This window comes from Danio rerio, chromosome 11 (assembly GCF_052040795.2).
Source record: "Danio rerio strain M-AB ecotype USA chromosome 11, GRCz13ab, whole genome shotgun sequence".
Taxonomy (NCBI): Eukaryota; Metazoa; Chordata; class Actinopteri; order Cypriniformes; family Danionidae; genus Danio; species Danio rerio.
The window spans coordinates 26000620-26019692 of NC_141031.1; the positions used below are offsets into that span (position 1 = coordinate 26000620).

A 19073-nucleotide genomic window follows, 5' to 3' on the forward strand; every position below is an offset into this window, starting at 1 on the left:
TTTTTTATATTTCCCTAAATGATTATAACTGACAATATTTTTTGATATATGAACTATTGTTAGACTATATGCCATTTCAGTAATTGCTTTCTAAATCAGTACAAGAAAAACAGTACAGTATGATAGTCACTATCAATCCAATGTTACAGGTTTGAGCGCGATATGATGCAATCTAGTGCAAAGAAATAAAATATTCAGAGTAAAAACATCACAAGTACACCAGTCAATTCTCCTGTATTGTGTTTTATTGATTATTAATTATATTAGGATTAAACTTTTTTTCCACAAATCCCATAACAGATGCTTAACTGCTAAAATGTATTACAAAAATAAAATGCTTTTGTTAACTGTACTGATTAACAAATCTTATGCTTCAACATCAAGCATATTATATAGATCAGATCAGATCAAAAACATGCATCTTGTCCCTGCATTTCACCTTTATAGTCAAGATTTTTACTGTTTGTCACAGCTGCCACAGTTCAAAGCACAGAGAAAAACCCCGTTACACGACAGTGATTTCCACACATGGTTATGTCCAATAAATAGCGATGGGGGAGAAAAGGACATCTTTCCATTTAGGATCATGCAAATACATTGCACTAAGGCCCACATCCACATATCTTCACTCTAACACAGGAACAGACACTGATATAAGCATTGCTCGGCTCCGGCAAAATACCACTAGGTTTAATGTGGGTAATGAGAGCGATTTCCTGGGGGGATCGTTCACCCGGTGCGCCCCTGGCTTAATGATTCTTTGCAGAGCAGAAGTATGTTATCTTTGGCTTTGAGGTTACAACACGAGGGGTTTGTAAAAAGGCCTGCAAAATGAAGACAACATGGATTGAAGAGCTAACACTTCACTTTCCTTTAAGAATACTTCTGCGCTAATACTTTTCTGAGTGAAAGATGAACATTCAATTTAGTGTTGCTTAATGGGCTGAAGTGCATGTTTGTGTGTAAGCGTCACTAAAACCACATCAATTGAGTCCATGAATTAACTTCCCAAAAAGCATGAAAGCAAGCAAAATCGTTTTCTGAATGGGAATCATGTGATAAAACAGACATAACATGAGTAGTTCCTCTTTTTTTTCCTCAAAATGAATTAAGAGGGTAGTTCACACTAAAGTTAAAATTCTGCCATTATTTACTCACCCTTTACTTGTCAAAACCTGCTTGACGTTTTTCTGCTGAACACAAAAGTAGATGTATTGGAAAAAATAAAGCTGAAAACCTGTAACCATTGACTTTAGTAGTATTTGCTTTTCATTCTAAGGAATGGTTACAGGTTTCGACTTTCTTCAGAATATCCTCTTTAGTGTTCAAGAGAATAAAGAAACTCTTGAGGGAGAGTAAATAGTGAGTAAATTTTTATGTTTTGGTGAACTACTGCTTTAATGGCTGAAAATGACAGTATGACTTGAAAAACAAAAGCAAAATGCATATTTCCAAAACTCACACGACACTCAACACAAAACATTTTAGCACAAATTGAGTGAGGTGACCTTCCCTGGCAGGAACCGTGGAGTTCCTTGGATTTGTGACTTGTGAGCCCTTTGAACAGTTAAAGGGCTGCCTGATGCCCTGAATTAAACTACTGGGATATATATATATATATATATATATATATATATATATATATATATATATATATATATATATATATAATTTGTCATTCATTGTTTACATCTACTGCCACACAAGGTTTTTTTAATTAGCTAGAACTGAAGAGTCTTTGAAAAATGTCCAGGCGAAAATTAGGAGAAAGGCAGAAGCTTATAGTCTCTTCAACTTCCTGAACACGACGCCGAAAACGACAGCGGTCGCGAGCAATTTCTTCCCAGGGTCCATGACGGTCCTCGTCGCTGCTGGCATAGAACTCCTCCACCTCCTCTACAAATGTCACCTGTGAAAGAAATATTAAAAGAAATCTGAGTCAAGTTTCATTTCATAATGTTAAACTAATTTTCTTGTATCTTTTATATTTTCACGTAAAGACCGTTACATTAAAACCTTCCATTCTTGAAAGCAAAGACTGCCAGGAGCCAATCAACTAAAAAATAAAATAAACTGAAAATGGCCCTGTAAATATGGAAATCTAAATATACTGTAAACCATGACAGTCTATTGTAGCGCATTCTACAACTTCTTGGTTCTCTTTGATTTATCCATACCGAAAAAAATTAATGATTTGCATTTAAAGTCTGCATTTTAAAATTGGAATTTAAGACTAAACCTTAAGATACAAAATAAAAAAACTACATGTATTACTGCACTTACCAAGAATTCAAAAAACAATGTGTCCTGGGCTAAACATGTTTTTATCATGTCTAAAAGAGTTTTCAAATTGAGACATTCACATTGACATATTGTCGCATATATTGTGTCACATTCAGGGTTTCTGCAGGTTTTACCAGGTTAAATTTAGGACTTTTTAATACATTTTTAAGACCATTATGAAGGAAATTTTAAACTTGGGGTTCTTTCACACCTAGACTTTTGTTTTGGAACCTGGCACATTTCCCCAGTTAGTATGTTTGTTAGTTTGTTCGGCATATGTGAATCCAGCATTCGCGCTTGGATGCACGCCAAATCAATCAGTCCGAGATCACCTGAATGAGGTGGTCTCAGCTCGATTGAAATGAACTCTGGAGCAGATCAATTGTAGTGAGAAAACAATACAATCCGCACACAGCTATATCACAGTGTATTATGAATATGTAATAGGCATATACGAATATATGAAGAGAGAATTATGAGTAGGCCGGGAAGTCATTCCTACTGGTAAATGTGCGTTTCAGGTCACAAAAGTGAAAGGCTGCAGAACTATTAATGAGAGCTGTTAATCATTTAGGAAAATTGACCGAACGTTTATCTATTATTTCTCTTTTAGCCTGCAATGCATAATTCTAGCTTCTGATTTTTAACCTCTGATTTTTTTTTTGATGACGATGTCTGTGGGTGTCACAATTCAAAACTAAAGTGCAGCTTTTCACCAATAATGTCTTATTGCTCATCGTCATAAATTAAGGACACATGACAGCTGAGCGGGACTCTGAAAAATAAAGCGTGGAACTCTGACCAATGTGAGGAATGTTTACTCACACATGACTTGTTTTAGGGTTGGGTTGCTATACATGAACAAAGGAAAATAAGACCTGATAATAAACTATATGTCAGTAGATTTAAGACTTTTCACAGCCTAAAATTTAGCATTTTGAGATTTAAGACATTTAAAGAGTTTATGACCCCGCGGATACCCTGACATTTCAGTGGAATTGTACGAATTCATTTGGAAGTGGACAAAGGATCATTCAACTTGTTCAGTGAGATCAACTACATGGGAATGTTTCAATCTAATCCAATCTGCCGAATGTGAAGACACTGTTGTTTTTGCTTCACAATGGATTGAAATGGAAATTTATTTCAAACTCACTCATTCACTGTTGCTAAGAAACATGTAATTCCTTTTAAACCGTTGATTTGAAATGTGTGCGAGTACGTGATTAAAGCATCTGAGTGTTTGAGAGCAGCATCACCTCAAGACCAAAGCTAATGACTCGGACTACTGTGATGCCAGAGTCATGAAATGCAGCTCGCTATAAAGTGATAATGAGTAATGGGCAGAGCACGAACTCAGTCTCCCTGGAGACAGCGAAATGGAACCATTGCATCAGATCACAGACGAGGAGGGGAAAAAAACTAAAAAATTATATTGCACAGCTTTACATCATTTTCTCAGGCTGCCCTATACTGCCATATTGTCAGAGAATGGATTTAAGGCACAAAGACAGAACTAAAGAGGATTAACTGTTGCTATCATGCACTGTATAGGAAACAAAAGATGATTATGATGCATGTAATATCCTATTGTTGGTCTGAGGTGGAATGCCATCAACCATTGTCTGAAAACAAGTGGAAGGCACAAAACATTCTGTATATTTTTACTGTTATTATTTTATTATTGTTTAACTGTTGTTCGCTTTCTTGGCAACAGTTTAAGGTTCAAATCATATTAGTTAATGCATTAGGTGTCAACAAAAGCAGCAATGAGCAACATTTCTACAACATAGTATAATAAACTACAACTTTTTTTATAAAAATAAATGTCAATGTATTGATGTAATGATCTTCTTTTTAAAACACACTAATTAGAAATGTTAAAAATAAATTGTTTAATTTGCATTACCACAGTAAAGTTTGGTGTCTATAAAAATATTTAAGCAATGACTTTAATTAAAAGCACAGTGAAATGTGACTAGGCATGGGACAGGAACCGTTTTCAAGGTATACTGCGGTTTAAAAAAAGTCAAAGCTTTAAAACCGCCAAAATTTTGTTGTACTGTTCCTTCAATATGTGTAAGATTTTTTTTATTTTGTTTTTTAGGAGTCAATGATACAGTTGAATTATTTAGCCTTACATGTTTGCTGTAAATGTTTCTCAAAATACAATATTTTGTGTTCAATGGGGAAAAAACGTTTTTGTTTTCTATCCAGACATTTAAAAGAACATATTGTAGAGGAGCCATCACAACACCGTCAAACCGCAATATTTTTATCTAAGTTTAGCATACCGTCAGAATCTTATACCCGCCACGCCTAAATATGATAGTATAAAATTGTACAATTTAACTATTTTTCTATTTTTAGTATATTTTTAAAATGTATTGTACTTGAGAATTAAAAATGTTCATTTTCAACTCTCCTTCTTCAGTGTCACATTATCCTTCCAAAACAATTGCTGTTTTGATTTGCTGCTCAAAATGTAAATTTTTTAAGTTAGAAACAGGTTTTTTGAAGATTTCATCAAGTCACAATTAAGACTTTTTAAGACCTATATAAGACCATTAAGTATAAAATTTTAGACTTATGTGATTGTAACGTGATTGTTTTTATTTTTTCTGATTAAGAAATTTAATTTGGGTAATTTTCTGTAAAAAAATATATATATAACAGCTGTTGTAAATTGTATCTCTTTGCACTAAAAAAATGAAACAGAGAAAAAATAAGGTTTTATTTGGATGTATTGTTGGTGATTAGATGGATGTCCACCCAATCGAGTAGCATTACTTGAACAAAACAAAATTAACACATATTAATATTAATAATTTAATTACTAATTTAATCAATTACATACAACATAATATTTCAGTGAATTTAAGGCCTAAAATATAGCTTTTGAAATTTAGGACATTAAGAGTTTTTAGAACCCAGGCGGACACCCAGTAAAAAGCACTGCGTGCACTTTACATGTTTATCAGACCAATATGTTTAATCAGTGCAAAACTAATATTTTCCAATTCTATAATTTTATCGATGTGCTCTTGCTGAATATAAGTAATTATTTAAAAAAATATATTAAATATCTTATGTGTCCCCAAAAACCTATACAGTGATGCATATTAAAACATGAACCCAATTATGAGATATTGAATAAACATTAACTACTGTCCACTAATTGCACCTTATTAAAAGATAGCACTTTCTTTTACCCAACGGTTTTAGCCACGTTTACCACCACTGCACAAACTATAATTTCCTCCAGGTGATCAATAAAATCTTATCTTATCTAAAAGAACTATATTACATATTAAAAAAGGAGCATGCTGACTGTTTAAAATTAACTTTCCTACACAGAAATTGCTAGCCCAATACTTTAATATTAACTTCCAGGACTTGAAGCATATATAATGATTTGAAACGTTGTGTTGAACTTAAGTGGACTGCATACAAAACTGAAACCAAGAATGATTCAAAGGAGAACTAACAAGTCTCCATCTGACTCATTCTTATATTCTAGACATAAACAGATGTTCTCAATGCAACCACACTATGTCTCACTTTAGAAGTGTTCAGAAAGATAATTATATACACAGATTTGAACTGGAATGCAACAATGCATTAATTATGGTCATAATTATACAAACCTTCTTCAAGTGAATGGCTGTGGCACTGCTTGAGCATGGCACAGGGGAAATCTCTGAGAATCCACTGTCCAGCCTCTCCTCAGCCTCCTCTCTCTTATAGTGTGGCATTCCAGGCGCTTTCTCCTTACGGCACCCTTTGGGGGTTTTTTTAGTCTGTACAGGGGCCTGGAAGTTGAGGAGGCTGTACGCGTCTGCTGAGCAGCTAAAAGAGTTCCATAATCTCCGGTTCTCTTCCTCGTCCATCTCGCAGACGTCTTCGCTGGACTCGTTCTCTGAAAGTGAGGGTGATGATGACGAAGGCGAAGATGGCTGGGAGGATATATGAGCTGGTGGAGACTCTGAGACCGGCGAGTCTGTAGTTGCAGGGCTTGGCTTGGTGGCTGTCCTTATAGGAGCTGTGAAGTTCCTTGGATTATAAGGATCCCCGTTTTGGCACAGAGAATTCCACAGTCTCTCAGCCTCAGAGTTGCCTTCCTCTCCATCTGAATCTTCCTCGGATTCATCGTCGCTGTCATCAAGGTCCTCCGAATCGGAGTAGTGGGATGAGCCTTCACTATCAAAGCCATCATCATCATCATTACTATCCCAGTCATCATCATCATCATCCTCCTCCGATTCAGATTCGCCACTGCAAGGGCTACCCATGATGTAAGCGATGACCTTGTTTTCACACTGAGGCGTGGCTAAAAGGGATACATTATCAGCAGCGGCTTCTACAGTCTTCTCAGACTCCTTTTCCTCTCCTCCCTTAATTTCTTCCTCACTTAAGATAGGTAGGCTTTGTAGCTCACTCCCTGTAGTGTTACTCTGAGATGAGTCGTCTTCGGAGGCAACAGGGTTGGTTGTGTCCGACACCTCCTGTTCCTTGGAAAGCAGTTTCATATGAAGCTTACTATTCGAGTGTTCTTCCTCCAAGCTGGAGTAGCCATTATCTTGGTCAGGTGTCAAAACAGCCACTTCACTGTAGGCTCTACCACAAACCAGCAGCTGCTGCTCAACATCTAGTGGAAGCTGGTATGAGTTTGAGAGCAATTCTGTTTTGGACATGTGCAGCAGTGCATTGTGGGTCAGCTCTTTGGAGCACAAGGGTCTAGCGCTTTCGTTGTGCATTGATGGCCCATCATTGCTTTGACAATAGCCAACACTGTGATGTTCTCCACAATGCTGCCAGCTCGTATCAGTCTCTTTTCTGCTTTGTGCTACATTTAGCAGCAAGTTTGGAGGTCTGTCATTGGCCTCCAAAAATCCTCCCTGCCACCAGCTATTAGTGGATCGCACAGACACCATATCCGGGCACAAATCGCAAGCGCTTTCAGGTTTTGCACGCTTTTTTTCCTGGGTGTTCAATAACACCTGGCTCAGCATGTTTCTTGCTGTTCCCAAGTATCCGACTGATGCCTGCTTTTGAAGGCTGAAATCTTTCTGGGAAGTGTTTTGAATTCCCAGTTCACTCAGTGATTCCTGTGTGAACCAGGCAAGAGTGCCAGGGTCTCCAGGGGCCACGCATGCAGCATTTTCATGCTGGCAGTGGAGGTATGCGACGTTCAGAGGCGTTAAAGAGTTTCCGATATCAAGGTGTGACTTCATTTCAAATGCAGTCTGTGTCTTTCCGGGGAAATACCTCTGCAGGAGAGACCACGCAGGCCTCGAGACCAGAGAGAACACGCTTATCCACGAGCTGTCAGTGCGCTCGTCACCGTCACGCGCGGACCGCGTGTCCCCTGGAATAAAGTGTCCATGTGTGCTCATACTTCTGAAAAATATGAAATGAGGTGAACTACATAAACTGAAAGAAAATAAAACAAATTATATAATTCTTCTACAATTGGCTCCACGTTGTTTAGACTGAGTTTGAATAAAAGTGCTCGGGTTTATAATGTCAAGCTTAAATGTCTCTCAATGTTACTAATATACATAACAGCCTTAACACAACCTAACGTTAAATATGGCCTTATAAGGCTTAGCTGGCTAGCGCAGCTTTTAATGTGGGGCTAAATGTTAGCTACGAACAAAGTAAAACGCTGCGTTTCTCATTCCTTCCAGCCTCTAACACCATCCATGAGGGCTGATAAATATTCTCCGGGGTTAATGAAGTAGTCCATGTCGTTTAGACTGTTTGGAGACCGGCCCGGCTCGCGCGAACAGCTTCAGCGTCCATATTGACCGCAGCGTTGCCGCCAACTGTGCCGTCCTGAGGAGAATAACACCAATTATTTCGGGTTGAAGGGATCGTGGAAACAGCAGAAGGAATTGACAAGCGTTTTGAAGTGTTGTAAGAGTAAAATAGGCTGGTAAACTCCAAAGGAAAGCTTGAAACAAAAGCCATTTTGACGTCTTAGAGGAAGCGAGCGTCGGTTCTTCAACTGTCAGTCTTCTGTCACCTCAATCGAGCCGCGTTTTCGGACGAAAATACTGTACGCTGTTGGAGAAAAAACGGCTGAATCATCAAAATCGAGTCAAAGCGCTCTCCTTAAAGTTACGACAAAAACCGAATCACTTTAAATTCGTTTTAAACAGAAATACTTGGTATAGAGACTCGTTGACGTCGCCGTCTCGCTCGCTAGCCGCGGAGCTAAAGCGGAGAGATTTCATCAGAAAAGCCGTAAGGGAGCGTCTCTAAAGTGCTGCAGCACCGCGTTTACTAGGGGCCGTGGTAAAAGTTCTATCTCACGTTGTACTCTGAAACGTGTGTGTTATATAAGATGTTCAGAACATGTCACGCAATGCTTAGGCAATACATATTGAAATCCCTCAAGACATTCTAAATCTTTAATACTTTCTTCTAGTCGTTTTTACTTATCTTGTCAGAGTTTCTCCAGGGAGACTTTCAGCACAAATCTTATCTGATGTATCAATTTTTGCTTTGGTGCAAAGACTTTTTTGTAGAAACTGCCTGCAGAATCCCTCAAGCACAGAACTAATGCTTCATGAAGAATTGACCGTGCACACTGTATGAAAATATATACTTTGTTCTTTCTCTTATGATTTTCAGTGAATATCAATACACGCAGAAGCTGTTCATTTAGCACAAAGGCAGGAGCACTTTCAGGGCGAACTCACACTAAGTGGGAGAAAAATATACAATCTGTAAAATAAATGAACTAGCCTTATCATCGTTGTCTAAGATTAATGATTAATTATCACTTTATGAATATAAAAAGTTAAACGGTTTTGAGTTTAAAAAGTACAGTGGATGAGAGAGCTTAACGTGCTGCAATTTAAGAAAACACATGCAACTACAAAAAAGCATCAGCAAATTAAAACAAGATCTTCATCCGTTTGATAGCACACGTGCTGCAAAACTTCTCAATACACACACATAAAAAAGCACTGCATTTTCCCACAACGCAAACAAATTACGAAAACACGCTACAATTTCTCACAACACAAAAAACATTGGAACACAACGAAAATATATCAAGGGAACCCAATAACCTGATGGATTGTGAACTGCATTGTGATCAAATGCAGTGTGTTATTGCAAATTGGTTGCATTGTGAGAAAATGCAGCGCATATAATTAATTATTTGTGTTGTGTAAAATTTGCAGCGCGTTTTATTAAATGTTTACGTTATGAGAAAATGCAGCGCGTCATTGTAAATTGTTTGCATTGTAAGAAAATGCAGCATGTTATGGTAAATTGTTTGCATTGTGAGAAAATGCAGCGCATTTTATTAATTGTTTGGGTTGTGTGAAAATGCTGCGATTTTTATTAGATGTTTACATTGTAAGAAAATGCAGCGCATCATCGTAACTTGTTTGCATTGTAAAAAAATGCAGTGCGTTTTATTAATTGTTTGCATTGTAAGAAAATGCCGCACGTTATCATAAATTGTTTGTGTTGTGAGAAAATGCATTTTATTAACTGTTTGCATTGAGAAAATGCAGCGCGTCATCATAAATTGTTTGCATTGTAAGAAAATGCAGCGCGCTTTATGAATTGTTTGCGTTGTGAGAAAATGCTGTGCATTTTTAATCCATGTATGCATTATGAGGACGTGTGCTGTCAAACTAATGAAGATTCTTTTCTCAATCTGCTGCCGTTTTTTTGTAATTGCACGTGTTTTCTTAAATTGCAGCCTATTAAGCTCTCTCATCCACCGTGAAAAAGCCATCATTTATATAATGTCAAAGTGGTAGATCACCTCAGATAACTTTCTGAGCAGTATTTAAGATTGGATAGATGGAAAAGGATGAAAAGGTCAAATACATGCTAAGTGGCAGCTACATTATACAACCAAATATTTAATCTAAAACAAATTAGGCTGTAAGGATTATTACATTGACAAATATGCTAAAAAATACTTTATAAAAATGTAAATAGACAATTATGCTCAAAATCAACTGAGTTGTACAGACTTGTGTATTCTTTCATTATAACTAAGAGATTCAATGTGCACTGTAGACAGCTTTGATAAATATAAAACTTTGTGAGATTGTTTTCATCTTGAGTTCTAAAGCATATGTGTTGCCTATTGTCTTTTTAAACAATTCACTAGTGAACCTCACTCACACAAATGTACACAACAACCAACCAGATAACAAACGAAAACACAAAACAGAAGAAATATCCAACTGCGGTCTAGTTTATTTGTTTGCATTTTACTCACTTTAGATGCAGACTTTATATTATTTGCCATGAGAGCAGAATTTGATTCCCAGGTTGTCCTAATTTAACTTGCTTTCGGCGCAATGTTTTAATTTGATAGATGAACGTGGAGGAATGAGACATTTATGTCATCAGAACTCTCTGGAGGAGCTTCAGGACAATGAGAAATGTGTAAGACCATAGATGGTTCAGACAGGCAATTAAAGCCTTTATGATAAACCCCAGTCTGATGTAATTCTTACCTCAGTGTGATGACAGCCCAATATGGGATAAAGTCAGCGATGTCTCAGTAAAGTGGATTGTTGCGGTCAGTCATGCGTAATTGAGATTTACAAATAAATCCAACCAAGGATTTAGTGCATGCAATGCTCATGTTTGTATTTTGCATTTGACATTGATCGTTGGACCATCTCTTTAGCGCTTTATGTGATCCAACAATGACAAAAATAAAAAAACATTTACAATGTTCAAGCCAGTTTCTCTGTGCATTTATTAAGTGCAAATAAACATTAAAAACATGATCTGAAATTAGAAGGAACAGTCTAGAAAGGAATACAATGGGATAAAGCCCATTTACAATCCATACATCACATCAAATTCATTTTCTCAGCATTTACAGTATTCCAACCCTACTGATCTTACTCGCATTCTCTTTAGTTATTAAAATAAGCATCACAGATGTTATAAAAGTTCTATACCTTTAAATCCAAACTCTTCACATTCACAACAAAAAAGATAGCTCAAAATTGAGCCGCAATAGGGAAACATCTTAAAAAGAAAATAACTTAAATTTCCATGAACAGTCTCAAGATAACAAAAATGGGGCTTTAAGGTTTCATGGACAGGAATTTTGCAGAACCCCCTCAAAAAATATGGCATATGGAAGTTCTTAAATAGTTTTTTTCTGCCAATCCTTGTGCCACCAAATGGTTTTTGTCCCATAGTGTTACCAAGAACCGCTTTCTTTAATTCAAGGTCTGGCTCACATGGTGCACGGTACCCCACCAGAAAAGTTATCAAGTGATGACCCTTCATCACCAAATCTACACGTCTCCTGGGAAGGAGATTCAACAAACACAAACCCCCACTGGGGGAAACAGCCTTCTAAGCAGCTGGGCATCTCCAACTCCCTACCCATAAGCAAAGACAGACACAAACACATGCACAGTGAAAGACAACGGTGAAATCCTTCACTTCCGCTGGGAATCAGCAAATGCTAGCGGTTTGTGTCGGAGCCTCTGGTGCCAAGCTGATGCCAGTCCACCCAGCGATGGCCAGGGGTCAGGTCTTTCAAATGAATGATGGTTTCACCCAGAAGCGTGTTCTCCCAGAATGCACCCTCACTCAGTACCCGCAGGTGAACGGTTCTCTGCTGTAAATCGCCACGTGGTATTTTATCATACACCAACTGTGAAAAGAGAGAAAAAGTAGTCAGGAAAACTGGAGAAAAAAAAACAGCTGAGTATTTTTATAGTAGTCTTGATTACACAAATATTGCTCCAATAAAAAGTATTGTTTTACAAGTCATAAGAGTACTGCAAACCGTCATTTGAACCATAAGGATTTGAAAATAAAATGTACAACACCTTTAACCAAAGTCCTATACTCTTTGCTATAACTGAGGTAAGACATACAATCATATGGAGTGCTGTAAATGACATGAATTCAAAACCATGTATGAATATAAAACTACTGACTGAAATCTTTTACTGTTTTGTTTTTTATGTTCACTTTAAGACATGAAAAAAAAAAACAAGAAAAGCTTTACTTTGAATGCCAGGCCAGTAGGTGGCGATGTCAATTTGATCACTATACATCTTCACAAAAATCATTGTTCAGTTATACACAGATACAAGTATGGACTATATGGTGAATTTATTTATAACTCATTCGTTTCGTCTATATTAAGTTATATTAAGTCTGCATAATTAAGGGCGTGGCCACTTGAGTGAGAGCTAGGTCTCGCTGGTCGCCGCCATGTCAACTGAGCTGATTCCAGATGATGAGCCTCTGAGCTCGGCATATACATTGTATTTGTGTCATTTTATGTGGCTTTACACTCTACACAACTGCCTTTTGGAAATATTTTTTACAATTATCAGATAATATGGCATATTGTTTGCACTTTATTGTGCTCACAAAACATTCAAGTGGCCTCCATTTCACAAGTGAGTGAAATAGTTTACTTATATACCAGCTCTATAAATGTATTTGTTTTACTTAAGATCATTTATCACTTGAAATTTTCTTTAGAACTGTAATACACTCCTTAGTTTATTTCTTTCTGTAATGTAAAGCCTATAATGCATGAGCCAACTGCTATGTATGAGAAAGTTTTACCTCTGATTTATATTTGGTGACGACGTCTGTGGGTGTCACCACTCAAAATTAAAGCGCAGCTTTTGGCTTATGATATCTTATTACTCACCTCCATAAATTAAAATAAGGATGTATGACAGCTGAGTGGGACTCTAAAATATACACTGAAACTCTGACCAATGTGAGGAAATTTTACTCGTACGTGACTTGTTTTAGCTATTGTGGTCCATTTAGAAACTTTGCCATGTGTAAGCGAACCACACCAAGAACAAAGAGCAACAATATAGCAATTTTAATCCCTGTTTCGAAACAAAAAAAGAAAGAAATAATCGATTCACAGGTGTAAAAGCACCCTAAAATTCTGTGTGCATATACCATTTTTGATATAGACCTATAGACTGTTTTCACAAAAAAATATTGTTTTTGCATTTCCCAGCAAACAGTATGTGTGTAATATTTGGTTTTTAAATAAAAAAAGTCTTAAAATGTAAAGTACTTACAAAAAAAACATCCTATAATGTAAATAATTTGTCATTTAATAAGAGTATGTCAATAACTCAATTTTGATAAAAATGTCAGATAGAAATATAGATAATTCTACGGTGACGATATTTTTATAATTTGCATTGAGACAATGACAATGATTTTAAGAAACATTATGCTTTGTGACTGAATTTCCAAAAGTTAGCGTATTCGCTAAAACTCTCCATCATGTAAATGAATTGGCAAAATTTAGGTAAAATAAAAATAAATAAAAGTAGTATGTTTTTATATGTTTATTCTGAAAATACCCTCTGGTATTAAACCGAAAACTTTCAAAATATCTACATACATAAATACTTCAATAGTTGGGAACATACAGTACAGTAGCAGGACTGACAGAGATGCCATTTAAAGTGGTTTGTAAAACTGGTTTGTGCACCAAGTATTATTTTAGCAGGATCTGCTTGTCACGGTTTCCTGATTGGCGAGACTTTGTTGCAGAATTATGTCGTTTACCCACCAGAAACCTGCTGTAAAACATTTTCAAATACCAAACATAGTTTCAACAAAACCATATACCACTAACTTACACCTAAGCAGACCTAATGAACAGTACTGCTAAAGTGTTTATTTGTGATACAAAAAAAAAAAGAAATCCCTTATGGATGTCATGTAATGACGCAGTTTTCTCACCATCTCATTGTAAGTGGGGTTGCATGTTCGTCTGGCTGCTTTTGTCTTCCTTTTGCTGGTTTTCTGAGGGTCTGGTAGGAGGTACAGTTTGACATATGGATCAGGATCTGTTCCATCCTGCAAAGGTTGCTAGAGGAGGATCCATACCACACTGGTGAGCATCAACTCAACATTTTTTCTACATGTGCACTTACTTTTACATATATACTGTGAGTAATACCAGACACTCACCAAGCCTCTAATGTGCATGACCATAATGAAAAGCTTGTCACTCTTGTAGAGAACCGACAGTTTCACTTCACCTGCCATTGCACCAGGCACAGGAGCCCAGGACACATCTGGAGGAAAAGAAAATCTGGATTTAGTGTGGTCAGACAGGTGTGTGTTTGGTTTACAATGCACATTAAAGGTGGATTAAGTAAATAAAGTAATTGGATTTCCAGTGTTCAGACTGACAAGGCTGGAACTTGTTGAACAGTGACCTTTATCACACATCAGATAGGGTGACCCGGCAGGCGCAACGGCTGCCACACTGGAGCTTTTACTCACAATGACTCTTTTAATATTTAACCCACATTGATAAATTGTCAACTATTGAAGCATTTACACGTGTTTTTCAAATATCCATATAAACCTGATTTTATTACAAGGGACTAAAAACCACCTTCCTAAAAGAGTTTCATATATGCACCCGGTTATATTGTGGTTATACTGTGTGAGAAAACAGCTTATATCATTAACACAACTTGCTGTTTGCAAGGGTAAAACTCAACTTTTTTATTGTTATTGTGAACTAATCGATTAAAAAGCTATGTGGAAAAAAAAGATTTACATAACATTACTGTTGATATTGTATAACACTAGGGCTGTCAAAAAATGAAGACATCAGTTAAATCAAACAAATTTTCACCAGATCATTTAAAACAAACAAAATTTGACTACTTTATACACTATTTTGCTTTGACCCCAGTTCTGGAGCAAGGTTATTATAGTTAAAGCAAACAAACAAAAAACATTTTCGTTAACTAAAATTAAAATAAAAACGAGAGTACTTTAAAAAAAAAACCAGAACTGAAACTGTATTGTGTATATACAAAATTAACTGAAACTAACTAAAATTAGAGCTAATACATCCTTCGTTTTAATTTTTGTAAATGTATTTAATATATAAGCCTAATGTATGCCTTTTAGAAGTAAATCTATTAACTTTGCTCTGCCAGGTGTTTGACCCGTTCTGTAATCTTGATGCGATTGGCCAGATCAAGCCGGTTCTTCTCCAGTCATCTTCACTATTGCTCCGCGACAAAAACAACGAGTGGGCATAACAGCAGCATGGTGACAGCATTAAATACAGAGACTTAAAATGATTAATTTAACACATTTATGCCCAATAACAGGGTTTATTTCTGTATTAGTGATTGCGATCATATCGTGATCAAATCACGATAATACTGCGCATGCGTGATTGAGTGAACCGAACACAAACAGTACATGATAGCCTGTTGTGACTGAACTAAACTTGAACAACTGAAGCGCGGGTAAACTGAGGCCTTAAATTTGAAAATTTGGCAAAAAAACATGTTTATTTCATAACAGAAAGACATAATGGACTTTAAGTGAATCATGTTTCAGTTGGGTTGCAAAACGTGATTGGTGAGAAACCTTTTAGATCATGGTGAGCATGACATTTTGATTACTGACCACATATTTTTGGTATGTTGAGTCCTAACATGGGAGGATTGTCACTATAGATTCATTTCACGATTAAGATCCAAACTTCCCATCACTACTGTGTATTTAACCTCAGAAGCAGCCTTGCACACATATTGTACTTAGGGCTGCTATCTTGTGGGCTGTTGTTTTTTAATTTGAGGATGGGTTTATGGTAGTGTTCATGTGTCCTCTGAATAAATGTTTCAAAATACAGTTGAAGTCAGAATTATTAGCCCCCCTGTATTATTAGCGCCCCTGTTTATTTTTTCCCCCAATTTCTGTTCAATGGAGGGAAGATTTTTTTTCAGCACATTTATAAGCATAATAGTTTTAAAAATGTATTTCTAATAACTGATTTAATTTATCTTTGCCATGATGACAGTAAATAATATTTTACTAGATATTTTTCAAGACACTTCTATACAGCTTAAAGTGACATTTAAAGGCTTAACTAGGTTAATTAGGTTAACTAGGCAGGTTAGGGTAATTAGGCAAGTTATTGTATAACAATGGTTTGTTCGGTACACTATCGAAAAAAAATTAGCTTAAAGAGGCTAATAATTTTGTCCCAAAAAATGGCTTTAAAAAAATTTAAAACTGCTTTTATTCTTGCCGAAATAAAACAAATAAGACTTTCTCCAGAAGAAAAAATATTATCAGACATACTGTGAAAATTTACTTACTCCGTTAAAAATTATTTGGGAAATATTTAAAAAAGGGGAAAAAAATCAAAAGGGGGCTAATAATTCTGACTTCCAACTGTATGTATCTTTGGTTGTACAATATTTATTCTGATGATCTTGCACCTAACAAATATCCTTATAAAAAAAAACAAATACTGAAACTAATAAAAACTAAACTAAAACGAAGCTATTTCAAAATATAACAACTAATAACAACTAGTAAATCTACCTTTAAAAAACTAATCAAAACTAACTGAATTTAAAAACAAAAATTAAAAATGAAATAAAACGTAAAACTATAGAAAAGTCCAAAACTATTATAACCTTGTTCTGAAGAGATGGTCTAATCAAAAATGAAAAGTATGCTTGATTCTATTCATCAGGAATTTATTAGATTATAAAAACTGTGATCTCATGTAGCAACGCAATTAAAGAGAGGAAAAAATTTACATTTATTTTGATTAATATATTAAAGTGCAGAAAAAGTACATTTGGATTTCATTGAAGACCCCTGTGCCAACTCATGTCAGAAAGCACTGACCTAAAGTTGAGTGGTTGCAAACGCATTGCACTAGTGGTATAAGATAAGACTAATGATGACCAAGCACTGGGTGTGTCCCCTAGTCACAGCCACAGTCACATGGTCTGCAGCTGATTGGCCCAAACGTCCAATTCCTTTATACTAACTCATGGTGATTTACTGTAAATGGCAGAAAACTGCACGACCTTTGAATCTATCATATATGAATCCATAAAGTGATTCATATGATGTGTGTGTGGGTGTGTCTAACACCAAAAAGGAAAAAACAGACCTGTTGGTTTATGTAGTGTATTGACAACATTTCCCACACTTCCTGCCCGCTCGTCTCTTGGTAGGGGGTGAAAGAAGGTGTAGATCAGGTCACACTGAAAGAGGAGAGGGTAATGTTACTGACTGAAGTTGAACTCATAAGCAGGAACTAAAATAGGCAAGTGTACAGTCAAAGCAGTACTATGGATGTCATGTGATCCTGATGCATCCTGCAAATGTACAGCACAGTACAGTACAGGAAAAGTGAAAGCGTACACGGTTTGGCAGCTGGCACTGCCACTCCTGTCTCAATACTGATATAGGCCTGTGGGTGGACTGTTGTTGAAAACGTGCGTCTGTTTTCACAGAACATGGAAAGTTTCCAGGAAGCACGTCAGTCAAATTAAACTACTAGTCTGAAACCACATTCTATTGACTATTATGCCATTCAGCTATTAAAGTATTAAGCACAATGGAAGTGTGGTTAGTGATGAATGCAAGCATGAATTTAACAAATGGCTTTCATTTTCAGTCATAAAAGTTTAAATAAATTTAAAAAATGTTATTATAAAACAACAATTGTATATATTAAAAATAAATATATATATAATTATATTTTATATTAAAAAACAAATAAAATGAGACGCATAATTTTTCAATTTTGCTAATCAGAATAAACATTTCATAAGCAAATAAACAGCTCATCAAAAATTGTGTTTCACAGGAATAACCCATAAAAATATATTAAATTGAACAGTTAGTGTAAATCTTAATATTTAGCTCAAATAAATGCCATCTTAAAAAGCACCATTCAGAAAATTTACCAACCAACTCTTTTGATTGGTATTGTATAATTCAGAATTATGAAGACCAATGATGAAAGTGGGGTCAAAGGTTACCTGTGCCACCTCTTGAGCAGCATGTATCAAATGCCAAACATATCCATTTAGCTCATCTTTCCTCCTGTCTGCCAGGGCCTCCCCTCGAGAGCGACCAATCACAAAGCGGCTGGGGAAGCTGTGGGAAAAGCCCATTGAGGGTCAGCGTGAATTACATGAAGAGAACTAAATTACACAAGGAGAACAGACAGTATAACAAAATACACCCCGAAGGATCCTGAATCTCCGCAAAGAATATTATTTTGTCAAAAACTGTCTGGCTAAACATTCCATGGCATAATACATTGATCTACTGTGAAAAAATGTTCAATGACCAGCTTTCTTTTGCTTTCATAACTTATCCTACACTGATTTCAGGCTAAATATATCCACGGATAACAGAACCCTCTATTATTTTCCACAGAAGTCATGAGTTTTTTCATCTCACTTTAGGTCAAGGTCTGTGATACGCATTCTGTGAGCACTTGTTTTTTTCCACATTTGTCAGTTTTGACACTGTACCTTGGTAGTTTTGAGGAAGGGAAGATGAGCTGCAGTTTACTATGAAGTTCATTAAACTCCTCAAATGTCCTCTGGACCAATGTTGGTGAGCCCTGCTGACCTTCCCGCTCCACTTTTACAACATAAGACTGCATGAAAGGGTGAATGTGAACATTAGAGCATGTATATTAATTATTTTAGTGCATCTGAGTAAAATTTAAATGCATAAGACTTACGTAGCCTTTGCTTGGAGAATAGGTTTTGATGTGCCTGCAAACAAACAGGCTGCGAATCACACCGTCAGTCTTCATTGTGTAGACGCGTGGTGCAAATGACAGAACAGGACGCTCTTCAGAGGACGCAAATTTCATTTGGGCAAGATTATGGATGAAGAAGTTGAGCTTAGTAGCCACACTGCCAAGACTGGACTCAATTAGCCTAGAAGAGAATTAGATTGAAGATAAAGGCCAGAAG

General features: G+C 36.3%; 2 protein-coding genes across 4 annotated transcripts in view; both read right to left on the minus strand.

Annotated features, from left to right (window-relative positions):
- Positions 1–227: 227 nt before the first annotated feature.
- On the minus strand, positions 228–8523 carry ppp1r15b (protein phosphatase 1, regulatory subunit 15B). Its single transcript, XM_087273593.1, has 2 exons — positions 5931–8523; positions 228–1909 (listed from the first exon to the last, which is right to left on the minus strand). The coding sequence occupies exons 1-2, from the start codon at positions 7677–7679 to the stop codon at positions 1718–1720; spliced, it is 1941 nt and encodes a 646-aa protein (XP_087129719.1). The 5' UTR covers positions 7680–8523; the 3' UTR covers positions 228–1717.
- Positions 8524–11011: 2488 nt separating this feature from the next.
- Positions 11012–19073, minus strand: part of pik3c2b (phosphatidylinositol-4-phosphate 3-kinase, catalytic subunit type 2 beta) — an 80417-nt gene continuing 72355 nt past the window's right edge. For all 3 annotated transcript variants that reach the window (XM_087273522.1, XM_087273523.1, XM_087273524.1), the window contains exons 27-33: positions 18836–19037; positions 18621–18748; positions 18120–18237; positions 17243–17336; positions 14266–14372; positions 14035–14163; positions 11012–11947 (exon numbers count right to left, since the gene is read on the minus strand). In XM_087273522.1, coding sequence (XP_087129648.1) covers positions 11756–11947; positions 14035–14163; positions 14266–14372; positions 17243–17336; positions 18120–18237; positions 18621–18748; positions 18836–19037 — 970 coding nt within the window. In that variant the 3' untranslated portion in view covers positions 11012–11755. The remainder of the gene's footprint in view (positions 11948–14034; positions 14164–14265; positions 14373–17242; positions 17337–18119; positions 18238–18620; positions 18749–18835; positions 19038–19073) is intronic.